At 57.8% G+C, this 24,697-nt stretch overlaps 3 protein-coding genes across 6 annotated transcripts in view; 1 reads left to right on the top strand and 2 right to left on the bottom strand.

The window, feature by feature from the left end:
* Positions 1–2,011: 2,011 nt before the first annotated feature.
* On the bottom strand, positions 2,012–6,196 carry HSPB7 (heat shock protein family B (small) member 7). Its single transcript, XM_081054657.1, has 3 exons — positions 5,774–6,196; positions 5,075–5,208; positions 2,012–3,810 (listed from the first exon to the last, which is right to left on the bottom strand). Exons 1-3 carry the CDS (start codon positions 6,039–6,041, stop codon positions 3,631–3,633), a joined length of 582 nt encoding a protein of 193 aa, XP_080910783.1. The 5' UTR covers positions 6,042–6,196; the 3' UTR covers positions 2,012–3,630.
* A 3,922-nt stretch (positions 6,197–10,118) lies between these two features.
* Positions 10,119–24,558, top strand: LOC308500441 (chloride channel protein ClC-Ka). Of its 3 annotated transcripts, none has more exons than XM_081055300.1 (20): positions 10,119–10,302; positions 10,914–11,020; positions 11,729–11,857; positions 12,651–12,779; positions 13,403–13,542; positions 13,870–13,947; positions 14,031–14,109; positions 14,622–14,747; positions 15,053–15,137; positions 15,247–15,348; positions 16,010–16,094; positions 16,316–16,489; positions 16,940–17,009; positions 17,181–17,291; positions 17,630–17,843; positions 18,939–19,072; positions 20,790–20,878; positions 21,005–21,085; positions 21,828–21,914; positions 22,254–24,558. In XM_081055300.1, exons 2-20 carry the CDS (start codon positions 10,921–10,923, stop codon positions 22,299–22,301), a joined length of 2,061 nt encoding a protein of 686 aa, XP_080911426.1. In that variant the 5' UTR covers positions 10,119–10,302; positions 10,914–10,920; the 3' UTR covers positions 22,302–24,558. The 3 variants fall into 3 exon arrangements, with proteins under 3 accessions (XP_080911426.1, XP_080911424.1, XP_080911425.1); XM_081055298.1 differs by having other exon boundaries at positions 10,139–10,226; positions 21,002–21,085; positions 22,254–23,169; XM_081055299.1 differs by having other exon boundaries at positions 10,229–10,302; positions 21,002–21,085; positions 22,254–23,169.
* Positions 23,162–24,697, bottom strand: part of FAM131C (family with sequence similarity 131 member C) — a 16,279-nt gene continuing 14,743 nt past the window's right edge. For both annotated transcript variants that reach the window (XM_081055301.1, XM_081055302.1), the window contains one exon: positions 23,162–24,047. In XM_081055301.1, the coding sequence (XP_080911427.1) occupies positions 23,764–24,047 (284 nt within the window). In that variant the 3' untranslated portion in view covers positions 23,162–23,763. The remainder of the gene's footprint in view (positions 24,048–24,697) is intronic.

Below are 24,697 nucleotides of genomic sequence, written 5' to 3'. Positions count from 1 at the left end.
AAGACAGGGGTGGGGTACAGTGTGAGAGGTGGGGCTTACCTCAGGGCCAGGGAAAGGTGGCCATGGGGATGGGAGAGTTGGTCTGGTAGAGAAGCCCTGGCCCGAGGGTCTGGAGGTCTGGGTCTTCATCCCATCTCTGCCACTGATTTGCTATGTGACCCTGGGCAAGTCCTTACCCCTCCCTGGACCTGGGTCTCCCTGTCATACCATAAGGAGTCTGGAGTAGACTCCCTGAGGGGACAGGGGTGACCAACCAAATGAGTGAAGCTCCAGGGTCTGCTCTTCCCCCCAGGCATGTGCTCGTTTCATCTGAGTTTGAGTTTCTGTTGAAGACAAGGTGTGGGCCTAGGGTTCTTGGGCTCTGTCTGTGACTCTGAGCTGGTAGTTCTGGAGGGCTTTCTGGAGGGGGAGGCTTTTTGGCCTGGCCTAGGTCTTTAAAAGTGAGGAAACCTCTTAGGTCCTCCGCACCCCTCAGGGTCTCTGGAACCACCCAACCTGGACCTTCTCATAGGTCTGTAGTTCTGGAGGGTAGCATCTTTTCAACTTCCCCTGCCTCCTTCCCAGGTCCACTCCAAAAGCCATAAGATGTGGGAGTCCTCTTTTCTGTATGGGATACCAGGGTGGAGGGTGGGGAGCTGTCTCGGTGGGGCCCCTGGAGGTGGGGGGTACTGATCTGGGCTGATCCTGCAGAGGGGTTTCCAGAGCCACAGCAAAGGATTCAAATCCCAGCTGTGCCACTTCCAAGCTGGGTGACCTTGGGCCTGTTGTTTGACCTCTCTGAACCTCCATGTCCTCTTTGATCCCCACCTTGCAGGATTGTTGCGGGGGATGAGGAGTGTGTGTGGCACACTCTAGCCTCTTAATGAATGGGACTGCTATAATTACTCTTCACGGGTTAGGGCGGGGCGCAGGGCCCACAGCCAGGCCTATATTTAGCCTGGAAAGGGTGGGGGACCCTGGGAGACAAAGCACTGCCGCCAGCCTTGGCGCCCAGGGGGCGGAGCCGATGAGAGCCGGCCTCCCTGCCCTCCTCTTCCGCAGGGTCACCTTGGCTGGAGGGCTTCGTCAGTCTGGATGTGCCCAGTTCCTAGCAGCTGCTCTGTGTCCTGTGCAACTCTCATCCCCCAAAACCGTGGTCTGGGGAGGAGGTTGTTGTGGCCTGGGGGAAATGGGGATGGAAAGTTTTCAATCCCATTGGCCACGTGGGGAGCTCACCCCTTTCCCAACCCGGGCTGCCCAGCTCCCCCCAGCAGGCCCACAGGCAGCATCACTGGGGTTGGGATGTCAAGGTGAGTCTGACCCCTGGTGGGGGTCGAGGGAGAGGGGGAGGCTGGTCTGGCTCCTCCCCCCAACCAGGCACTGATGAGTGTCGGGGCTGCAAATAGCCCAGTGGAATCAGTGAGTCACAGAGGCTGGAAATACCGCGCCCACTCTCCCTCCCCTCCTCCTGCCTGCAGTCCTAGATGCACTGGCCATCACCCCATCAGTCTGATTTCAGTAGCGCCTGGTGGGGTGTAGGGTGTGTGTGTAGAAGGGCCCTCCAGAGAGCACCCAGACTCCAGACTCCCTGAACTAGCCACCTCCCAACCAGGTTGCAGCTTGGCTCTGCCCCAGGAGCTGTGTGACCCCGGGCCAGTCACTCAGCCTCTCTGGTTCTCAAAGCCCATTTGGTACAAGATAGCCTTCAACAAGGCAAATGACTCAGTGCAGCTGACCCACCTTTGGTGTGCCTGTGCCTGGGATAGTTCATGGCACGCAGTAGCAGTGGCTGGCTAGCAGTTGGAAGAGAAGGCACTGCAAGGTTTTTCATGGAAATAATTCTGGGAGTCCTGCCAAGGTGGGTCTGGGAGCCAAGGGAGGAGGCCAAAGGACACCCACATTTCTGTGAGGTCTTGAATTTTACTTGAGCTACCACCCCCACCTCCAAATCCCAAGGAAGGCATGTCTGCTTATCCTGGAATTTCCCACCCCAGTTGCCTCCAACCCCCCCCAAATTTGAGAACTTCAGGCAGGTGATCTCCAGAAGTCCGTGATACTGTCGTTTATTATGTGTGCAGGGTACAATGCCAGGACCCTCCCATGCCCTCTCCCCACCCCAAGTTGTCCCCTAAGGGCCTGAGTGTCAGTGGTGAGAGACCACCCTGCAGAACACTGACCCAAGGGGCACAGAGACCCGAGCTGGCTCTGCCACTTTCCCTAGTCCCCCTACCCCCCCCGCCCCCCCCCCCCGCCACTAACTGAACCACCCTTTCCCCTCACCCCTGCTTCTGTATGTGGGAGACTGAGCCAGGGGTATTGGGGGCATCTGGGGCTCCCCAGAATGAAGGCTGACTGGAGGTCCCTGCCCTGGCCTGAGGACTAGGAGGGAACTGGGTTGGGGGCTCTATGATTCAGGCATTCTCCAGCAGAAAGATGTGGGGGCAGCGGGGATAGGCCAAGAGAGGCAGAGAGAGAGGCGCTACTTCTCAGTGCACAGAGGGGTGAGGGCCATTGGCCATTTGAGAGCAGCTTTCTGGGATTATATCCAACCTTCAGTGGGCAAGCTGGGCATTCAACTGCTCAGAGACTCAGTTTCCCCATGGACAAAAATGGAGATGGAAATCTGACTTTAGAATGTTCTGAATTTGGCCTCAACCAATGGTAACGCTGAGTATTTGAAGGATGACAGGTATGTGTGCGCAGGTGTAGTTACACACAACAACCCTATAGATTCATAGATTCAAGAGAGGGAAGGATGGGGGAGGTGACTGGCCACAGGGAAGGTCGGCAAGACACTGGTCCAACCCTGAGGCCCAAAGCCCCATCCATGCTCTCTTTCCCACTTTGCTGGCTGACTTGTCTACCGTGGAATAATCCCCAGGAGCCGAGACTGGGAGTTGTGGGGGAAAGAAGGACCAGCCCCACCCCTTAGCCTGGCCTTGCCTGGAGGCACGGAGCAGGTAACAGATGGCAGGAGTTTCACAGTTTTTCACGAACCAGCTGTATTGGAAAAAACCCACGTGTATACAGACATGACGTGGTCCTGCCCTGGCACAGCTGGCTGGTGGGGCACCAGGTGGGCAGACCGTTTGGCAGCTGGTTTGGGGCCTAGAGAGTAGTAGAGGAGAGGTTTCCAACATGGTTGCCTCTTCTGGCCCCCTGTTCACCCTGGAAGTTCAATTTAGATGGGTACCTCTGCCTGTGATCTCCCTCTGCCTCTCCTGCTCCCCTTGGCCAAGGATGTCCTGGGTCCCCTTCCCCCACCCACGCCCTGCAGAGACTCCATAGATCAAAGGATCTGTCCATCTGTCTGTCCTGCAGATTATTTGCCCAGAGAGTCTGCCTGTCCCAATTTCCCCTTCCCAAAGTGGGTTCTCTGAAATCTGCCCCCCATCCCTTTATTTTGGACTAAATGATAGGCCACATCTGGAATCTGGGGGCCACAAATCAGGCTAGGGGTTCCCTGGCGTGCCGTGGGCAGAGCAGAAGGCCTGTTTTTTGGGGGTGACCCACCTGGGGCCTGGGGGTGTCAGAGCTAGACCATGGGCTGAGATGTCCTGGAAGCTGTCATGAGGGGCTTAGGAAAACTCGGGCAGGCCAGTGTGGGGAGAAGGATAGGGAAGTCAGGAGGGCAGGGGTAAGGGGAGACCCTCAGATTTTTATCTCTGTCCGGAAGGTCTGCTGGACGTGCTCTGTATGTGGGTGGCGTCGTGCCCGGATGGTGAGGCTGCCGTCCTCCCTCAGGGCTGAGGTCACCGACGTGGGGTCCACATCCTCCGGCAGCTGGCACTTGTGAGCGAAGGTGTTCATGACCGTGCCATCAGCTGCCAGCTGGGGAAGGGTTATAGGTCAGGACAGGCTGCCTCCCACTCCTGTCCCACTCATGTCAAGCCACAGCCCCTTCTCTCCAGTGTAAGCCCAGCTGGGCCCCCACTTGCTAAAGGGTTCTGTTCTCAGGTGTGGAGGCCCAGCAGAGAGGCTGACCAGAGTGGTGGTGACCACAGGCCAAGGGCTATGTGGGGACAAGTGCAGAGGTGCTTAGAGGAACTCCCAGCGGTCCCAATGGGTGAGCAAGGGGCTTGGCGGGGGGAGCTCAGAGACAGAGGAGGCTCGGTGGCAGAATCTGGGGCTCCTGAGCAACAAGGAGAAGGTCGCACTGGGCAGGACCAAGCCCTCTTAGACAGCCAGACACATTGAGTGTCTACCGTCAGGGCTGGGCTGGCGTCCCTTCCCCCATGACTTGGCCAGCACATAGTGTCCAAAGGAGCCTGGGGTGGCTGAGTCACTGGTGGGGGTGGCAGGGCTGGCACGTGCTGCCCACTGGTCCTGGTGCCCACAGTCCTTGGCTTGCCTGACCAGAGCACCTGGGTATCCAGCCTCCCGTGCTCAGGAAGGAAGCCAGGCTATGGGGGATCAGGTGGAGGCTGCCGGCTAACCCTCTCCTTTAACGGGGCCCTGTGGCTGTGGCCCACAGGGGGCAGCATCCTTGTGCAGGCCGGGCCACACCCTACTCCCGGTTGTGGGCTTCCTGAGAGCTGGGACTCAGAGACCCTAGGGACCCAATGACACTAAGACCCATGGCTGCAGGAGTGTGGGCTTTGGAGTGCGTGATCTTGAACTGCAGAGCCTCTGCCCAGCCTTGGGCCCAATTCAGGGGTCCCAGGATGCAGGCTGGGCGTCTGGGTCCTGGAGGGAAGAGGACTTGGGGGGTGTCATGTGTCCTGCAGCTGCCCAGCTGAGCCCCCACCAACCCACGTACCTGCCAGAAGAGCTGTCCTCACTCAACCACTATTCCCCTCCTCTCATCTCCCCTCTCACCTCACCTCTCAGGTGCCCCCCGTGCCTGCATCCTTCCACCTCCTCCCATTCCCCTATGGCTCTCTCAGCGGCCCTGGCTCCTGAAGAAAGGATCTGGCAGGCTTGGGGCAGAGAGAGGCAGCCCACAAGCTCCAGGAGCATGGTCTCTAGTTTGCCCTGGGGGGCTGGGGAAGACACTGGTCAAGGTCTGGGGTCCCAGGATGGGACATGAGAATGGGGACCCTGGGCAGCGGGTATAGGTGCAGAGTCGGGGTTCAGGCCGGGTAGGCGGGCTCACCTTCTCAGCTCGAACCTCAATGTGGTTGTTGGATGTGGTCACGATGATGTCTTCGGGGGAGAAGTCACTCACGTCCACTGCAAACTCATAGGCGTCTCCAAGAGTCTTGATGTTGCCCGGTCCCCCAGAACGGGCTGTGGGGAGGGCTGCCGTGAGCTGAGCACTTGTACCCAGAACCTGGGTTTCTGGCTGCTTCTCCCGGGGAAAGGGGAGGCCCCCCAGGCCTGATCTGCCCCGCAGCTGTTGCTCCTAACCACCCCCAGCCCGCCCCTCCTCACTTCATTTAACCCACCTTTTCCATGGTGGGGATGGGGCCTCACCAGGCCCCGCGGGGGTGGGGGCTGGGGGGGAAGGGCATGTATGTGACTATCTGTAGCAACGCACCCCAGGCCTAGAGTGGGGATGCAGCCACCCCTCCAACCCATGCAGCCCTCCAGGGCAGCAGCAAGGACCTGGCGGCGGCCCTGTGTGGCCACAGTGCTCTAACTGACCCCCGAGACACAACTGTTCCTTGGAGGTCCACCTGTTCTCACGGCCACATCTGTCTCTGTGGCCACATCTGTTCTGGGGGCTACATGTGGCTGCAGCCTTGCAGCACCTGTTGCTGGCAGCTTGGCAGCTGCAGCCACACTCGGAGGTGCGCAGAGCAGGTGCCCCTGCATGCGCCTCCCCCCGCCCCTCAAAGCCCCGAGCACTTGCCTGGGAAGGTCAGGGGCTCTGAGTGGGGCCGCATGAAGCTGCCAAAATCCTCAGAAAACATGCTCAAGGCCTTCTCCATGGGTGGGTCCTGGGCTGGGAGGGCACGGGAGGCAGAGGAAGATGAGGAGGCCGAGGAAGAATGGAAGCTTCTCTCCGCTCTGAAGGTGGAGGACGTCCTGTGGCTCATCCACGGGCGGGCGGCCGGGCCCTGGCCAGGCGGGCAGGGGAAGACAGCAGAGGGTGCGGGCAGCAGTCTCTGGGGGAGCATGCGAGGCCCCGACTGCCGGCACTTTATAAGGCCCGACCGTCCCTGGGCTCAGGGCCAGCCCCTTGTCTACCAGCTAAATTTAGGCCTCGCCGTGGCCCAGAGGGAGCTGGAAATCTTCTCCAGTGAGACGGTCCTGCTGACAGTCCAACACACGCAGGCCCGTGAGGCTGAGCTCACAGCCCAGCATTCCAGGCCGATAACTCCTGCCTCGGGGCCTTGGCATAGCAGCAGGGAGGGGGCCACAGCTGGCCTCTTGCCACTCAGATGCCCATGCCCGGGACCCTGTGTGTGTGTGTGTGTGTGTGTGTGTGTGTGTGTGTGTGTGTGTGTGTGTGTGTTGGAGGTGTGGGTACTGTGTCTCTGTCTCCCCCATCAGCCTGGGGCTCTCAAGGATTCTGCCTCCCCCATCAGATTGCAAGCTCCTTGCAGGCTTTTCTATTTCCTGTCCCCTCTCCCTCAAAGTTCCAGCCCTTGGTAAGAGGGGATTTGGGTGCTGGAGGATTAGGGTCGAGAGGCCCAAGCCCCTGGCTTTGGAGATGGCATGAGATGCCAGGTGGAGGTCAGGGGTGGGTGGAGGACTCCCCACCTGCTGGACCCCTGTGTAAGGTGAGGGGCTCCTTCCTTCAGGGCAGATAATGTTTACAGCCGTCTCTTAGGAAGGACTGAGACAGCCCGGGGGGGTAGGGGGTAGATAGAATGTGCAGCTGTGCCCCTGCCAGCTCCCACCGAGACCCAGATTCCATGCTTGCCTTCCATCCTCATACTCTGGAAAATTTCGAGGGCCCCAAGAGGAGAAAGGCTAGCAGACTGAGGCAGGGCTAGGGGTTGGGCCTGGGTAATTTGGGGTTGACTCAGGTAATTTGGTAATTATCCTTAAAGATCTAGAAGGGTATATTCCTGGGAACTATCTGCTTGATCTCCAGCTCAGAGAAGATACCTGAGACTGGCACACGGGAGTTCAGTGAGAGGTAGAGAATTCTGATTTTCGGAGTACCTACTGGGCTCCTGGCTGTGAGCTTTCCAGCATGGTCCATTTGATCCCCACACAGCTCTGAAAGGAGGTGTCCTTCCCATTTTATAGACAGGTAAATGGAGCCTCCCAGAGAGGTCAGGCTTGCACTGGTAAGTGGCAGAGCTGGGATTCAAACCCAGATGTATAGCTGATCCAAAGCCCTCCAGGAGGCAGGTGATCAGAACATTCGTGTGTGGAGACAGGCTGGCCCAGAAGACTGCCCCTGGAAGGCCCTCTCTGCATTTCCACAGCTCAGCAGAGCCAGGACAGACATCAAGTGGGGCCAGGGGGCAAAGCTGGAGAAGGAAGGCCATTCTGGGAGGCGGTCAGGCCTTCCATTGCTGCCCAGGCCTCTGTTCTCCTCTCTAAATCCTGCCCTCCTCCCCCACGGAGTCCTCTCTGATTGCTGCAGCCCACAGAGGGGACCCCTGCCCAGGTGCCCACAGCACTGCCTGTCTTTGTCCACCCCAGCACCTGGCCGTGTGACCTGGTCTTCCTGTGTCTGATTCCTCTGCTGTCCTCTCTCGTCTATCAGACTGGCAGTTCCTCCAGGGCAGGGGTTCGACTGTGTCCCCATTAGACTGGGGGCTCCTGAAAGTGGGGACTTTCTTTTCTCTGGCTCCCACAGAACTTCATTCTTGGGGTGCTCCATCTTTAGAGGTAATTACTGGTGTTGGTGTCCTGGGAAGTGGGGCTAAGGCAGTGGCTGGAGCAAGAAGGGTCTGTCATTCCAGTGGGGATGCCTGCCTAGCCCATGTCACCTATCCTGGCCGAGGGGGCTGCCAGGAAGTTACAGCACTGAGGTGAGATGGAAAGAGGGTGGGGGAGGGGTGGGGGGCCCAGAAGCCTGCCGCCCGCCAGGGAAATAGGAGCCAGTGGCTAAATGCAGACACACTGTCATGGTGCTGAGGGCCTGAGTCACTGCTGCTGGACGCCAGATCTCATTACCCACCCTGCCCACCGTGCCTCCTCCCCTTCCCCCCATCCCTGAGTTGTCACCCACACATATACTGCATCCACTGGCTTCAGTGGCCAGGAGGGACCCTGGAAGGTCATCAAGGCCATTCCCTTGTCTCTGGGCTTGCCTCTCCCTTCAGAGCACAGGGACAGAAGGAGCTTTAGAGATGTTCCAATGCTTTGAATCCCAAACCTGCCACGGCATCTAAATCACCAGAGGGAACTTTTAGCAAACACAGAGTCTTACCCTGCACCCCACTATTCTGATTTGGGATCTTGGGAAGGGCCCAGGAATCTGCTCCCATCAGCTCCCCACACAGCCAGCCCACAGGCCAGTGTTTGGAAACCACTCAGCAGATATTTATTGAACACCTACTATGTGCCAGGTACTGTTCCAGGCTCTGGGGAACACCTACTATTCTCCAGAGATAGGCCCCTGCTGCGATAGCTTCCAGGCTCCCCTCATTGGACAGAAGAGGAAACCAAGGCTCCAAGTGGTAAAGCACCAGTTGGGAGTGGCAGAGCTGCTCTGGTTTCAAGTCTGGTTATCAAGTCTGCTCTCACCCTTTGCTGCTGCCGGTGCTTGATGAAGAGGAGGGAGAAGTTGAGGGACTGGCAGGTAGAGGAAATGGCTTTGGGAGGACAGGCACTGCACCCCCTTGCTGGCCTTTTTCCAGTTTCCTGGTGCTCACAGGGCCAGGGAGGTGAGGTTGCGGACATACAGTTTGCCTGGCCAGCCGATGCCGGCGGTGAGATTGGAGCTGGCAGCTGCCCGAGGCCAGAGATGGGTTTGAGATGTCAACAGGGCCGCTGGTTATCCTGTTACTTCAGTACACAGTCGACAGTGGGCCCAGATCCATGCAGAACAGCAAGCCCTCACCCCACCTCCCACACACAACATACACACGTGCTCCTATATTGGTTTGACTTGGCCTGGCATCTAGGGACAGAGGGTGGCTCAGGGTCCCAGGACTTTAACAAGTCATTGAAGGGCCATCAAGATTTTCAGAGAAGGGCTTTGTCTGGGGATGGTGGGGAGGGCGGTTGTCCCAGATCTCTTGCCCAAATCTTCCAAAAGTGGCATCAGACAAAAATCCTCTGCTTTGTGCTCAAACAGTGACCTGTTTGATTTAGCCACAGGAGTTTGAGGAGCTCTGGGGAGGGGAAAAGCCACACAGTCTAGATCTGGGCTCAGCTTCTGCTGTGTGACTTTAGATGAGTGACTGCACCTCTCTGATCCTCCATTTATCATCTGCAAAATGGTGATGCTGTCCCTGACTCACAGGGTGCTGGGATGAACTTAAAGGGCCTGGCATGTACCCAGCATGCAACATGTTCTTGTCCCTCACCATGCCCCCCACGCCCCAGCTCCTACCCTCTGTTGAGCAGGGACAAAGTCTGGGCATTTACCCAGAGCTTTGTCATTTGAGAGGCAGTTTTCTCCGACTGGAGTGGCTGGACACAAGGATCAAGTCTCAGTTCCTCCCCAGGCCTCGGAGCCCCCCCTCTCCGCTCCCCCACCTTGATTCGCTGCCCCTGCTCCAGCTTGTTGGTCTCCTTCCCACCTCTGAGGAAGGGGGGCTGTCAGGACAGGACTGGGGAGGCCTGTGCAGGCTTCAGAGCCAGGCAAACCTGGGTGGGAGTCCTGGCTCTGCCCCTCTGCCGCGGTGACCTTGGCAAGCAGCCTCACTCTGAGACTCCATTTCTTCAAATCAGGATAATGCTGCCCTCCTCGCCCCCCTCATTGGGCTCCGTGAGTGCTCACTGATTTGGGGGGAGGTGAGCACAGAGCCTGGTGCACAGAAAGGGGGCAGTGACAGCACCCCTCGCCTTTGCCCCTGTCCTTCCTCCTGCTATGTCAGCTTCCTCCCCTCTCCCTGCTCTGCTTTTGCAAACCCTCCAGGCCTAGCTCTGAAAGTCCGGGGCCCTGATTATCAGCCCCCAAGATGACCCCCCACCATCCTGCTGTGTGCGTGAGCTTCCCTCCAATCCCCAAGTCCGGGGTCCGCCAGCCTGTGGCATGAGTCTGCTGGCTCTGGTAGGTTGGGGGGAGCCCCTGCTCCCCGCCCCTCGGCCTCTCTGGCCTGCACTGCACGGCTCAGCGGGCCTGGGCAGTTCCAGTTGGTTTGTCAAGGACATTTCTAATGGCCATGGTAAACCCCGGTGGGGGGAGGAAGCGGGCAGGATGTTGATTGGTGGAACATGCACCTGTCCAGGTACAACTGAGCTGCAGGCAAAGAGTCTCTGTTAGAGGAGGGCCGTGGGGAGCTGCAGCAGGGCAGTCAGACACAGGTGAGGGGCTGCTGGGTGCGGAGCTGGGGGTGGACTTGGATGGAACCTTCCAGAGCAGGAAGGGCAGAAGCAGGAGGTGGGAGAGCAGGGAGCCAGCACCTCATTTCGACCCTCACGGCTCTCCTGGGCCTGGGGTTTTTGTGCCTCAGAGGCCTGAGCTGAGGGGGAAGGAGCTCAGGGATGGGCATGGGGAGTCAGAGCAGTCCGTGGGGACCCCACAGTGAGAAGGTGACTCCACTGGGCGAGGAGACGGCTCTGAGGCGGTGGAGGCAACAAGTGTCCAGGGAGGGTAGGAGCGGCGGCCAGAGGAGGGGGAAGGGGCTCTGAAGTTTGGGTCCGGCCTTGACCAGTCTGCTGCTGGACGTGGAGGGGCACAGCTAGGAAGCCTCACCCCACAGGCATGCCCTCGGGGACACCCCAGGGCACACCAGACTTACGTCCCTCCTGAGAACTTCACACATGCACACGTATGCGTATACACACACACAGGAAAACGCCACCTCTCCTTTTTATCTGGGAAGTAGCAATAGTGAAAGGGCCAAGTGGCAGGGTAAGGACGCTGGAGCAGTTCACCAGGTGTCCACCTGTCTGTCCTCTGTCGGCTGTGTCAGGGAGCAGATGGAGGAGCTGATAGGGCTGCGTGAGGGCTCCTCGGGGAAACCTGTGACTCTTCAGGAGCTCTGGGGCCCATGTCCCCACATCCGCAGAACCATCCGAGGTGAGAGCCCCCCTCCCTTCCCCATCAAAGGCCCCTCAGGCATCACTGCCTCCCCAGGCACCCCCTCTCCCACCCACCTGAAAGCCCAAAAGCTCTCATTTGCCCCAGACAGAGTTTCCTGGTGGCGGGGAGGGAAAGGACCTGTCTGTCTGTCCATCTGTCCATGGGTCAGATGTGCTAGATGTCTGCCTTGTACCTTTTGGGAATGCAGCCCCCAAGGCCTGCACACTGCCGGGGGCCTTGCTAGGGGCCCGATGGGCACTCTCTGGCCTGACACCAGCCCCACAGGTAATAGTACAGCACAGGTGTCCTGCTAGATGCTTGTGTTCTCTAAGCTATGGACCCTGTGGAGATACCGGAGAGAGCTGTCACTCCCAGCACACCCTCCACAGCCCTGTCCCTTTGGTCATTCTTCCATAAGTACCCCAGTATGGAGCAGGGATGGGAGGATGGCAGACTGGTCAAATGCCCCCTGGCAGGGCCAGTAGGCCTGGCACCCACTGTGATGCCACCTTCACTCATGACAAATCCTGCTTTGCCCCTCACATGAGGTGCAGCCCCCTCTAGGGTACCCTGAACTGGACCACTTGCTCTAGCCCCACACGGCCCCTGCCCTTCCTGCTCTGAGCCTGAGCAGACCTCCAGGGAAGGGGCCGTCCCCATGCCCAACCCGCAGCCCTGGGCTGTGCCCCTATGCCCCTGCTCCAGGTGGCCTGGAGTGGCTGAAGCAGAAGGTGTTCCGTGTGGGTGAGGACTGGTATTTCCTGATGACCCTTGGCGTACTCATGGCCCTGATCAGCTACACCATGAGCTTCACCGTGGGGCGTGTGGTCCGAGGTAAGCCCTTCCTGGCACGCACGTGTGCTCAGGACCCAGGGCTTCCGAGCACGTTCTGGGAGATGCCACCTGGGCTTCCAGGTGCAGCGAGGGTGGGGGAGGGGTCTGGGTAGGACAAGGCCTGGGTCTGGCCCTGGCTTTGCTCTTGACTTGCTGTTTGACCTTGGGCAGGCTCCTGCCTGTCTCTGAGCCTCAGTCTCCTCATCTGACAATGAGCAAGAGACGCCTGAATGTTCCCAAGAGCCCTTTTCCTCTGAGCTCTATGCTCCCCTCTTCCAGCTGCCCCAGCTCCCTCTCCTTCCTCCCTTCTTGCTCTCAACTCAGTGGAGAGCAGAGGGCACCTGCCTAGACCACCATGCTTCAGCAGGCTCTCTCCCCACGGAGGTCTCCGTGGAAGAGTGAGCGTGGGGCAGGAAGCGTCGAACACAACTTCTCTGGGACACTTGCTCAGGTGTCACCATGAGGACCTACTCTGCACCAGATATTGTCTCAGGCGCTTCACACTCTGTCTCATTTCTCACAATGACCCTGGGAGGGAGGGACCATCACTAACCCATTTGATAGACAGGGAAACAGGCTCTGAAAGGTCGAGTTGTTTGCCCAAGGTTCCTCAGCTAGGAAGCGGCAAAACTGGGTAAGGATCCAGGGTCCTTGTTCCTGCCTCGCTTGGGGATCTGCCACTCACTGGGTGGCCTGGGCCTCCCCTCTCCCAGCCTCCATTTCCTGGTCAGTAAGAGGGCACCTGAGGGCTACAGAGCCTGTGGGTTTCTCCCTGACTCCTGGCTATCCATAGCACACAAGTGGCTGTACCGGGAGATTGGAGACAGCCACCTGCTCCGATATCTCTCCTGGATGGTGTACCCCGTGGCCTTGGTCTCCTTCTCCTCGGGCTTCTCACAGAGCATCACGCCCTTCTCTGGAGGTGAGCCCAGTCACCTGGCCTTTCACGCAGTCCCCGTGGGCCAAAACCTTTTCATATCCCTCAGGCTTCTGATAGGGGGAGGCAGGAAGCAGTAACCCTATTTCACAACTGGAGAAGCCAGGCTCAGAGGAGTCATGTCACTTACCCAGAGCCACACGGCCAGAAGTCCAGATCTTGTCTCCTGGGTCGCTGATGGCTCTGCTCCCTTTCTGAGAGCTTTACTGGGCAGTGACGGGGAGCACTGGTGGCAGGATCCCCTGCAGTTCTGGTGCCAAGGTTATTCCCAGGGAGGGGCTGATGGAGGGCACAGCTCCCCCAGGCCTCTCAGCTCTGCCTCCAGCTCCAGGCCAGCAGAGGGGAGCTCCAGGGATGCGTCTGGGGTGGCCTGAGAGTCCATCCTGGGTTCCCCCCATCCTGCCATAGCCCTCTGTCAGGTCCAGCTAGTAGGACATAGACAACTCAGGTCCCTCTCTGACCCTCAGATTCCTCGTCTGAAAAAGGGGTTTATGAATCCTAAATCCTAGGGTTTAGAAGGACCTGACAAGAAGGTGATATGAAACCCTGTGCAGGGTAGTATTGCGTTCAATCCAGATTCTCCCTCCCCCCCCCCCCTTTCCTGCAAGGTTCTGGAATCCCGGAGCTGAAGACCATCTTGTCAGGCGTGGTCTTGGAGGACTACCTGGATATTAAGAACTTCGGGGCCAAGGTGGTGGGTCTCACCTGCACCCTGGCCACGGGCAGCACCATCTTCCTGGGCAAAGTGGTAAGGGAGGCACGAGACCACCCCCACCCACCCCACCCTGCCCTTCTGCCCCGGCTGCCTTTTCCCCATCGCGCCACCGAAGCTGGGTCAGAGGGGACTCAGGCGAATGTCTGCCTTGGAGGCTCAGTCTTGGGGAGAAGGCAGGCTGGGTCCCCAGAGTGTGACAAAGGGACTGGGGAGATGGGTGAGGTGGATGTGGAGAGGCAGCCATGCTGTCTCTGGGTGAGATTCCTTCTGCCTCCCAACTTCGGGCCCTGAGGGGAACAAGCAGGGGCCCGACTCCATGGGGACAAGCCGTGTGCCCTGTGCTCACCCCTCCCCTGGCAGGGCCCCTTCGTGCACCTGACTGTAATGATTGCTGCCTACCTGGGCCGTGTACGCACCAAGGCCATTGGGGAGACGGAGGTAAGGGGCTCAGGGAGGGCCCCCCTTGGAGGAATGAGAGGGAGGGGAGGGCAGGGACTGACTCTGAGCCCGCGTCCCCCCAGAACAAGATCAAGCAAAATGAAATGCTGGTGGCAGCAGCTGCAGTGGGCGTGGCCACAGTCTTTGCAGCACCCTTCAGCGGTAAGACTCTCCCTTACACCCCTCCCCTTGCACCCTGAGTCTCCCCCACACACACCCCCCACCCCCTGGAGCAGCCAGACTGACCAGCTCACTCCTCTGCCCAGCTGAGGGGCCTGGAGGAGAATTGGGGCAAATTTCAGTCTTGGCTCTTATAGCAGTCTTGCTGGCACAGGGTTGGGATGAGTGGCTGCCCAGGGTCCTTAGACAGACTTGGGTGTGAGATCCAGCTCTCTGTGTGGCCCTGGAGTTTACCTCTCCGAGCCTCCTTTCCTTATCTGTAAAATGGGATCATAACAGTCCCCACTCTATAGATCTATTGTAAGGATTGAGGTGGTTGAGAAGGGCACACACGGGTGTGTTCCCTGGGCAGCGGGGTGCCTGTCCTGCCCTCCCCTCCACAGGACCAAAGAGGAGGTGTGGCCATGTCTGCAGGCCCTAGGAGAACAGGCCAGGAGGGGTCAGGGTGCTGGATGGGTGGAGGTGGGGTCTGCCTAAGCGGCCATTGCTCCCAGGCGTCCTCTTCAGCATTGAGGTCATGTCTTCCCACTTCTCCGTCTGGGATTACTGGAGGGGCTTCTTTGCGGCCACCTGCGGGGCCTTCATGTTTCGCCTCCTGGCGGTCTTCAACAGCGAGCAGGGTGAGTCCCCACTGGACACTTGACCTACTCCCCACACCCACCCCCGTACTTCCCCCCTTCTCTTCTTCCCTCCTCTTCTCCTGTCTCACCCTCCTTCTCTCCATCCCTCCTCCTGTCTTCTCCCCTCTTCCTCCTCTTCCCTTTCCCGGTCTCCTTCTAGGAGGATAGAAGGGAGCTGACTTGAATTAGGAATGAAGGAGGGGGGCCCTGGGAGTAGAAGGGGCAAAGCTGGGCAGGGAGCAGGGGCCAGGGCTGGGGTGTGAGTGAGAGTGTGGTCCCTGATCCTCACTCTCCTCCTTGCCCAGAGACCATCACCTCCCTCTATAAGACCAATTTCCGGGCAGACGTCCCCTTTGACCTGCCAGAGATCTTCTTTTTCGTGGCGGTGGGGTGAGTGGGTGCCCTGGGCCCCTTGAGCCCAATGGGGGGGTCTCCCCAAGGCTAGAACTACTGTCCTTGGTCGTGGGAGGGGCTCCGGACTCACCTCCCCTCCCCCCAGGGCCATCTGTGGTATCCTGAGCTGTGCCTACCTCTTCTGTCAGCGAACATTCCTCACCTTTGTCAAGACCAATCCAGTTACCTCCAAACTGCTGGCCACCAGGTGGGCTCTGGGCTGGGGCTGGGACCTCTCAGGGACCCTCCCCCAGGGACTCTTCACCTCCTGAGCCCACAACTCTTTTATATAGACAGCTCCACCCCCTGACTGTACCCCATCTTCCTACTGAGCCTCCCAAACCTCCCCAGCGCACACCCCACTTATAGAGCCCCCATTCCCTTATAACATCCTCTCCAGGTGCCCACAGTCACTGTTCCCCCTATTTACTAGGCTACCAACCCCTCCATATAGTAATGCCCACTCCCCCCTTGAGTCCTCACTCCCTCACTGAACCCCCGCTCCTCCACTGAGCCCCAAGCCTCTTACTGAGCCCACTCTCTTCCCCAAACCTTGTCTGCCCCCTGGCATTGGTGCTTCAAAGTGAGCCCTCTGCCCTAGATGGCCATGCACTGGCCCCACGCTGGCCTAGTAGAGCTCTGTCCCAAACTCTCCTATTAGCCTGACCCGTTGCTACACAGCCATGGTGGACAGACTCCCCCAGCTGTCTCGACCTGGAGAGGGCCTGGCCCATGTCCCTGCTCTTCTGGTTCCTGTCTCAGTGTCACACCCCAGGGTAGTGGGGCCTGAGCTTGCCTGGTCCCCCCTCCATGGGGTGAGAGAAAGGGGAGGGCCGGCACTGGAGCTTACGGCCCCCCACTCCTCACAGCAAGCCTCTGTACTCTGCCCTGGCTGCCTTGGTTCTCGCCTCCATCACCTACCCCCCAGGCGTGGGCCGCTTCATGGCTTCTCGGGTAAGGGGCCCTGAGCTGGGGCAATGGGAGTGGGGAGCCCCGATTCATTGTCCACTTTGTTCCTGTCATCTCACTTAGAGGGAGAGGCTTCAGTCCGGCAGGTTCAGAGCCATTCCGAGGTCTCCCCCGCCCTGATGGGAAGTGGCAGAGGAGGGTGTGAGGGGGTGGCAGGGACTACTGCCCTGCCCCCTCATACAGAATTCCCACCTACCCTGCTCCAGCTGTCCATGAAGCAGCACCTGGACTCACTGTTTGACAACAACTCGTGGGCACTGATGACCCGGAACTCGTCCCCACCCTGGCCTAAGGAGCTCGACCCCCAGAACCTGTGGTTCGAATGGTACCACCCACAGTTCACCATCTTTGGGACTCTTGCCTTCTTCCTGGTTATGAAGGTGGGTATCCTGGGCCCCCCCCCCCAGGGTGTGCGACTAGGCTTGGTGTGATGGGGGAGTGCCTCCCCACAGAATATAGCGCAGTGCCTGGGCCTTCCACCCAGACTCCCTGACCTGACCCCTATCTGCTGTGTGGTCCTGGGCTAGTCCTTCAGCCTAGATGATGAGCCTGCTTCATCATCTTTAAAATGGGGGTAGTTACTGTGCCTTCCTCAAACGGAAGGGAAGGTTGAGAGGGAAGAAAGGAGAGGCTCTGGCACACAGTAGGCTCTTTGTCAGGGCGACGTTCCTTCTGCTGCTCAGTGCCTTCCCTGACACCAGATACTGGCTTGGCATGGGACGGGCATCCTTTCTCCCTGGGACACTCCTCTGTCCCCTGTCCAGTCCTTGCCTTGCCCACTGTGCCCAGTTGCCTCTAGCCTATGCCCCTCTGGGTTCCCCCACCCACAGTTCTGGATGCTGATTCTGGCCACCACAATCCCCATGCCTGCTGGGTACTTCATGCCCATATTCATCTTAGGTGAGTCTGGGGTCCTGATGGTCTTAGAGGTTCAGGTGATTGGGGCAGGGCTATGGCTCCTGGTCCGTCCACTCCCTCCCAAGGATGGTACTGAGGTTGGTCCCCAAGGATGGAGGGCTGTGGGGGCCAGGTCAGCCCAGCTCCCAGTCCTTACCCCAAGTCTGTGACCAGGAGCTGCCATCGGGCGCCTCATTGGGGAGGCCCTCTCTCTTGCCTTTCCTGAGGGCATCGTGGCCGGAGGGGTCGTCAACCCCATCATGCCTGGGGGGTATGCCGTGGCAGGTAAGTGGGCCAGGTCCCCACTGGTGGGCTGGACCTAGAGAATCAGCCAGTGGGTCTGCAGGGCATAGGGTGGTCACTGAGCCCCCCACTGAGCTCCCCACCCTCTCCTGAGCCCCCATTACTCTCTCCAGCTCTTGTCTTGTCCTTCATCCTCCATCTGCTCCCCTACTGCTCTCCTCCTCACCAAGCCCAGGTATTGGGGCACTTCCAACAGTGGCCAGCGTGTGGCTTCTGGACAATTCCCACCCTGACCCATGGCCATAGCCACACCAGCCTTGCCCTCTGCATGAGGCTGGCCCCTGGCCTGAGCTACCCTGCCCCGGCTCTGCCCCCTGCAGGGGCGGCGGCCTTCTCAGGGGCCGTGACCCACACCATCTCCACGGCGCTGCTGGCCTTTGAGCTGACTGGCCAGATCGTGCACGCATTGCCCGTGCTGATGGCGGTGCTGATGGCCAATGCCATTGCCCAGAGCTGCCAGCCCTCCTTCTATGACGGCACCATCATTGTCAAGAAGCTGCCGTATCTTCCATGGATCCGGTGCCGAAAAATCAGGTAAGTGGAGCCTGACTCAGGTTGGCTGACAGGGGAGATGGTGTCCAGTGGACTGGGCGTGGACCCCCCCAAATCCCCACTGCAGCTGACCTTGGACATGGGTGGTGTCGGAGGCCCTGGCGCACAGCTGTCCTCTTGTCGCTACTCTCCCAGCTCCCTGTGTGACCTTGGGCAAGTTTTTGGGCCTGATGTTCCTCCTCTTACTAGTCATCAGGTTGTCTTCACAACAGGACAGATATCGCCCACGGATGGAAACTGGGGCTCAGAGCAGTGCCATAACTTGCTCCAGGTCATACAGAGAGTCAGCGCCAGATCTGGGAGGTCGCGTCTCCATGCCCCAGTCCTGCTCTGCTGTCCTCACTGGGACATTGGGTCTGGAGTGGAAATGGGCTTTGAGGTCCTCATGCGACCATACAGGACCAGAGCAGCCTCTGTCCCCTGAGAGGCAGGACCAAGGCTCTGAAAGTTCCAGGTCTCAGGTCCAGCTCCAAACACAGGCAAGCTGCCACCTTGCTCTGGACCTCAGTTTCCCCATCTGTAAAATGGGGATTTTTCAGACTTTAAATCTTTTCTTTTTGCCATCAAACTTTTCTTCAAATGACATTCTTTTGGGAAGGCTTCTGAATAAAGCAGACCAAAGCTGGGCGGCCAGTTGGCTCAGTTGGTTGGAGCACGGAGCTCTTGACGGCAGGGTTCCCGGTTCGATCCCCTCATGAGCCACTGTGAGCTGCGCCCTCCACAACTAGTTTGAAACAACTACTTGACTTGGAACTGATGGGTCCTGGAAAAAAAACACTTAAAATAAATAAAAGTTAAAAAAAAAAAAAGAAGAAAAAAACCAGACCAAAGCTGGTTTGGGGGCAGGTGGGAGGCCAGGGGGCTGAGAATTCAGAGCCAGGCATTAGGTAAGCCAGTCCCCAGGTTCCTCTCTACCTCAGGGTTCTAGGAGTTGCTCATTCTGGGAATCTCTCAGTCCCTGCCCAAACTCAAAGCCAGCAAAACCCAGGGGATACTCCCCCTGGGTACCCCGCTTTGTCCTGGGGTCTGGATAGCTCCCCACTCCATGATCTGACAGGAGCACCCTTCTACCTCCAGCTCTCACCGCGTCATTGTGGAGCACTTCATGAACCGTGCTATCACCACACTGGCCAAGGACACACCGCTGGAGGAGGTGGTCAAGGTCGTGACCTCCACAGACAGTGCTGAGTACCCCCTGGTGGAGAGCACAGGTGCCCAGCAGGAAGTGGGGGAGGATAAATGGGGAGGGGCATTTCCTCTACCTTCCTCTTGGATCTTGGAGGGTCAGGTCCAGGAAAGGGTAAGCAGGGCATTGAACCTGTCAGGCTGACTTGAATCTGAATCCAGGCTCTGCAACTGTGTGACTTTGGGCAGGTCACTTCACCTCTCTTAGCCTGTTTCCTCATTGGTAAAGCAAAGACTATAAACACCCTACTTTGGGGTAGCTGACATGTTTAAATGAGAGATGAGAGGATTCTTGTAAGGCTGTCCATGGACAGCTCTTGGTATTCTGGAAACCAGGCCCGTTGTGCTCTGGGAATGGGGGTAGGATGATGGGGACACCACTAAAGTCTTCCAGAAGGGCTCTTTCTCTCAGTCTTTCCTTTAAGCATTTCCCAGTTGAGTCCCGTCCACAATCCCTGACGCCACAAGAAAAACACCTTTTTAAAGAACTATGTGTCTTGTTAAAAGACACATAAGCTGAATCTTGGCGAGGGATCTACTTAGAGTATCATTTCCCACTGGGACAAGTACAGTATGAGTGGGAAAGGTAAATTGGGGGGTGTGGGGGACAGCCAGGTCCGCTCAGGGCCACTGTCAGCCTTTGTGTCCCTTTTCTGCAAATGAGACATGGTGGACACTTGGCAAGCATACAGCTGGATTTTGGTCCCCATTTGTCTTTTGGGCAGGTACCTTGTATAGTGAACAACCTGCACAGCTGTATGGGTCACTCCCATAATCACCCCAAGATGCAGAAAGCCACTTATGAGCAGTAAACCCCCCTAGGAACTGCAATTTCTTCGTCTGGAAAATAGGGATGAATATAGTAAGGAGTTGTCAAAGGTTCTCATCCTAAATGTCCCATCTTAATTGGGACACCCTTAGCACTATCCCACAGAACTTTCCAGCTTCCCAGTTGAACATATTTGCATATGGAGGAATCCTCCGAGAGGCTTCACTTTTTGGAACAAAGACAGAATTGGCCTTTAAGACAAAGTCCACTCTACCCTTAGAGCCACAGGAAGCAAAAAAATCACAACCCACGGGCCTTGGCTGTGGGACCCTGCTGCTCACTCAAGAAATAGCTTTAATTGTTTTGTTTTTAAAGGGGGAGCACATACAGGTCTAGTTGTAAGGTTTTCATTTTACTGGATAAGAAGCAAAAATATCAGGCTGTCCCCTCGAGACTGAATACCTGCCAATTCCAGTGATACCGTGCAGTGAGACTTGCCAAATCACTAGCACACAGTAGGACCTCAGAACAGGGTGACCTCCCGGGTTCACGCCTTCATTGGTCTGAGCCAGATGTGAAACTTCCTGTGGGAAATGAGGGACAAAGCCCGGAGGCATAGGCATCTTCATGCAGGTGTCCCAAACCTGCTCCTGCCCGAGGCCCTGCCACATGGGGAACCTCAGCTCAGAGTGAGCAAACTCCCTCCTGGCCCCCTGGCAGCCTTATCCACTGGCTGTCAGGCCTCGATGTCAGAAGCTGAGTGACCTTGGGCAAGACCTAGGCAAGACCAAGGCACTAACCTCTCTGTGCCTCTGAGCCTCAGTTTTTTCTTCTATAAAATAGGTGATACTAGTTCCTGACCCATAGGCTACTGCAGGTTCCTGAGAGAACACCCGGCACATAGTAGGTGCCCAGGAAATGCGAGTTCCTTCTTCATAATGCTGCTCACCCCCTCTCCCTCTCCACTTGTCCAGAGTCTCAGATCCTGGTGGGCACCATGCAAAGAGCCCACTTGGTGCAGGCCCTCCAGGTTGAGCCACCTTCCTGGGCTCCAGGACACCAGGTGAGTATTCATGTGGAAGGGTCAGCAGGGTTGTGAGCGGATCTTTGAGACAGGTGGTTTGAGAGGGGCAGCCTGGGAATGGGGAGGCTGGCCCAGGCCCCATAACCCTTCCCCCATCCCCAGCAGTGTCTCCAGGACATCTTGGCTGGAGGCTGCCCCATGGAGCCAGTGACCCTGCAGCTGTCCCCGGAGACCTCCCTGCACCAGGTAATGGGGAGAATTTGGGCATGGAGCAGACAAGGACCCTGGGGTAGAGGGGAAGAGCCCAAGAGGGAAACTTCAGCTCCAGCTTCCCTGACACACAGTGTGGCCCTCTGTTCCACTTGGGTCTGCAAAACGAACATAGCAACTCCTGCCCCCTTCGAACCTCACTCTCAGGGTTGTTGGGACGATGCAGAGACTAGGGAGGTGAGAGGGATTGGGAAATAGAAGCCTATGGGTGAAGAGAGGCAGTGGTTAAAATTAGGTCTTTGCATCAAGGCACACATGGGTTTCAATTTCAGATCCATCACATTCTCCCTGCGTGATCTTGTGCAAATTATTTAATCACTCTGAATGCTGATACCCAGTACCCCTGCAAACACAGAGCCTGAAACATGGTGTCGGGGAGGGGCAAAAGCAGGCTGGGGATCTAAGAGGTCCTAACCTCTCTGTGCCACTGGATGACGCCTGATAACAGGTCCTTTCCAGTGGTCCCTTGTGTGGACTCTGGCGACCCCTGGTGGTCACTTCGGGCATTGCATGCCCTAGTTCTGGTGTTCCACCCACCATCACGCACTCACTCCTCCCTTCCAGGCTGAGACATGAGGGGGTGAGGGTACTGCTGGGCAGAGCCCTGGGCAGGGCCTCCATCTCTGCTCAAAGCCCTCAGGTTAGGGAGAAATGGAAGCCAGAGGGGTGGGCTGGATGTAACCTCTCCTTCAGTGTTTCTTAACAACCCTTCCTCCAGGCTCACAACCTCTTCGAGCTGTTGAACCTTCAGTCCCTCTTCGTGACGTCTCAGGGCAGAGCTGTGGGCTCTGTGTCTTGGGTGGAGGTACCAGGGGGCCCACGGGAGGAGCAAAGCAGAGGAGCCACACTTGAGCAGGCTGGGGGCAGTGGAGGGCACCAATATTTGGAGGGGCTGCATGGGATTCCAATAAGCTCCACTTCCTGGCCCCAAGTGGCCACTGGGCCTGGCTACCTGACCTTATTTTGTGGCCAGTGGCCAGCCCTGGCAATCTCTGGGCCTCAATGATCTGATCTGTACAATGTGGAGGCACTGGCTCTAACACTCTCCCCAGAATCAACCCTGAGGGGAATCAAACAAGACTGGAAGCCCCGCTCTCAACTCCTCTACACCCGCCCTCCAAAATACCCTCTTTCTCTGTTCTAGCTGAAGAAAGCAATTTCCAATGTGACAAACCCGCCGGCCCCAAAGTGAGCCAGCCTGGAAAGATGAAACGCTGCCCTGGTGAAGGAGATTGGGCAGACGTCTGCCTTCTTTCCTCCGTCATGACACACCTCTCCCCTGCAGCCCAGCTCAACCCCTCGGCAAAGCAGGCAGCTCTGTCCTAACTCCAAAGAGGGCCCCATATTCACCACATTGCATCCTGGGTGGGACAAGTGCTACATACCTTGAAGGACAAATCCCACCCCAGACAGAGCTCAGAATGGGAGACAGCAGAAAACCAGTAGTGTGTCCTCAGGGAACGTTTACCAAATTCACCAATGAAGAGACTGGTGTACGCTGTCACCAAGCGCCGGCACAGATACCCTGTCTAGGAATAGTTTGACTCCCAACAGGAGACTCCTGAGAAAAATAAAGCCATTCCCCAGAGCCACAGTGCACCCCTCATCTTAGCTCCAAGCGCGCTGACTTGACACCTCAGCTCCTTACCTGTGCTGGCCCTGAGCCAGCTCTTGGGGTCCCTTGTGGTCATGTGGGCACTGCAAGCCTGGGTCCCTGGTCTCTCACTCCTCCTCATGCCTCCCTTCCTGGCAGGGAGATATGGGGAGAGGGGATCGGCCCCCCACCCCGGTCTTATGATGCTCATCCCCATGTATTAATATAAGCAGTGCCTTGGGGCTCACTTACCTTCACCCCAGCCCCAGCCTCTTCCTTGGCAGAGCCAGCATTGATACAGTGGGATCCCCACAACCTTGGGTCTCTCCCAGCTGGGTGGCAGCACATTGACCAGCTGTATGTGTGTTGGGGGTAGGGGCCCTCCCCTAAGTTCCTCTAGACATCCCCCCAGGAGCCCCAAAGACACGCCTTCCCCAGCAGAGACCAGGCCAAGCTCATCCAGGGTGAATCCACCTCTTTAATGTCTTCAGAGAACCTCCAGGGAGATAGGAGGAGGGTACAAGGAGGGGGACCGGGGGCACCAGGGCTCAGAGAATGAGAGCTGGACAGACACTCCATGGAGACGGGTATCCTTGTGATGACAGCTTAGGAACAGATAGCTACCAGAAGAGCCTACCCCACCTTTGACGGGAGCGGGGGCAGAAGCACAGAGGGAGAGGGAGAGGGACTGAGACCCGGGTCTCCAGACCCTTCTATGGCTGTCTGCCTGGGGGCCTGACTGTTGGCTCCTCTGGGCGGCCTGCCCTGGTGTCTGCTGAGTCCTCGAGCTCAAGCTCACCGAGGGTAGAAACCCTGCGGGGAAAGGTGCCCCCTTGAGCCAAGTAAAGAAGGGAGAAGGGGGATTATGGCTCCCACTGCTGGGGCAGGTCCACAGAGGCACAGAGTGGTCCACAAGGAGTGCTGCCCCCATCTCTGCCTCACCCACCCCATGCCAGCCCAGGGATCAAGAGAGGCCCAGGCCAATCTAGTATCCTGATACGCCTAGGCTGCCCACCAGGCAAGGTCACGGTGTGAGCAGGATCCAGGCCACAGACCCGCCTCAGTTATAGAACACCTCATCCTCCTCCTCCGAGAGGGAACCGCTGTCCACTGAGGGGACGGAGCCCTGTAGGCAGGTCCCACCCTCCGGCCCTGGGCCTCCTGGCAGCCACTGCCCATGCTGCTGTTCAGGGCTGGGGGGTTGCGGGGCAGCAGCCATGACAGGGGGCTCCTCAGGGGAGGGCCAACCATCAGGGGAGAGGCCAGGGGAGGAGAAGGCCAGAAGACTGTCATCTTGTGAGGGGCTGCTCGGAAGACCATCCTCAAGGTAGACGCTCTCCAGGTCTGGAAAACCAAAGGCAGAGGGGTGAGGGAGGGAGTCCTGGACGCTGCTCCTCCCCCTCTCCTGGCGTGTGAGTGTGGGCAAGGCCGGAAGACCAGCCTCCAAATCCTGCTTCGTCACCGCCAAACTGTGTGACCTTAGGCAAGTCACTGAACCTCTCTGAGCCCCAGTTTCTCCCTGAGGGTTGCCAGACTGGTGGCGGCAGTGAGGGGAGTAGTTGAGAGTAGAATCCTCCTGCGCTCTGAGAATTGGGACAACCAGTGTTCTTCCTGGGTTTCCCCTCCCCTCACAGTCAGAGGAAGGATTCAACAAGAAAATGGGTATGCAGGCTTCACGCGGGACCGAGGCTCGTTGAAGCCCTCAGTAGTAACCCTGGGATCTAGGAAGGTGCTTGGTTGTGCGTGGTGTGATGGTTCAGATCCTGGCTCTGAGGCCTCCAGCTGTGTAATCTGGGGCAAGTTTCTTGGTGCCTCAGTTTCCCTTACTTATGAAATAAAGATACAAATAGGACCTACTTCCTAGAGCAGTTGTGTGCATTAAGTGAAATAACACATATAAAGCACTTAGCACAGTGAGCCCTTAATTTATATTATCTATTGCTATTACTATTATTATCTCCTTTACGCTCATTGTACTTCTTGGGCAATGGGTA

Source organism: Rhinolophus hipposideros (assembly GCF_964194185.1).
Source record: "Rhinolophus hipposideros genome assembly, chromosome: 8".
In the NCBI taxonomy this organism is placed as follows: Eukaryota; Metazoa; Chordata; class Mammalia; order Chiroptera; family Rhinolophidae; genus Rhinolophus; species Rhinolophus hipposideros.
This window is presented reverse-complemented; position numbering and strand designations above follow the sequence as displayed.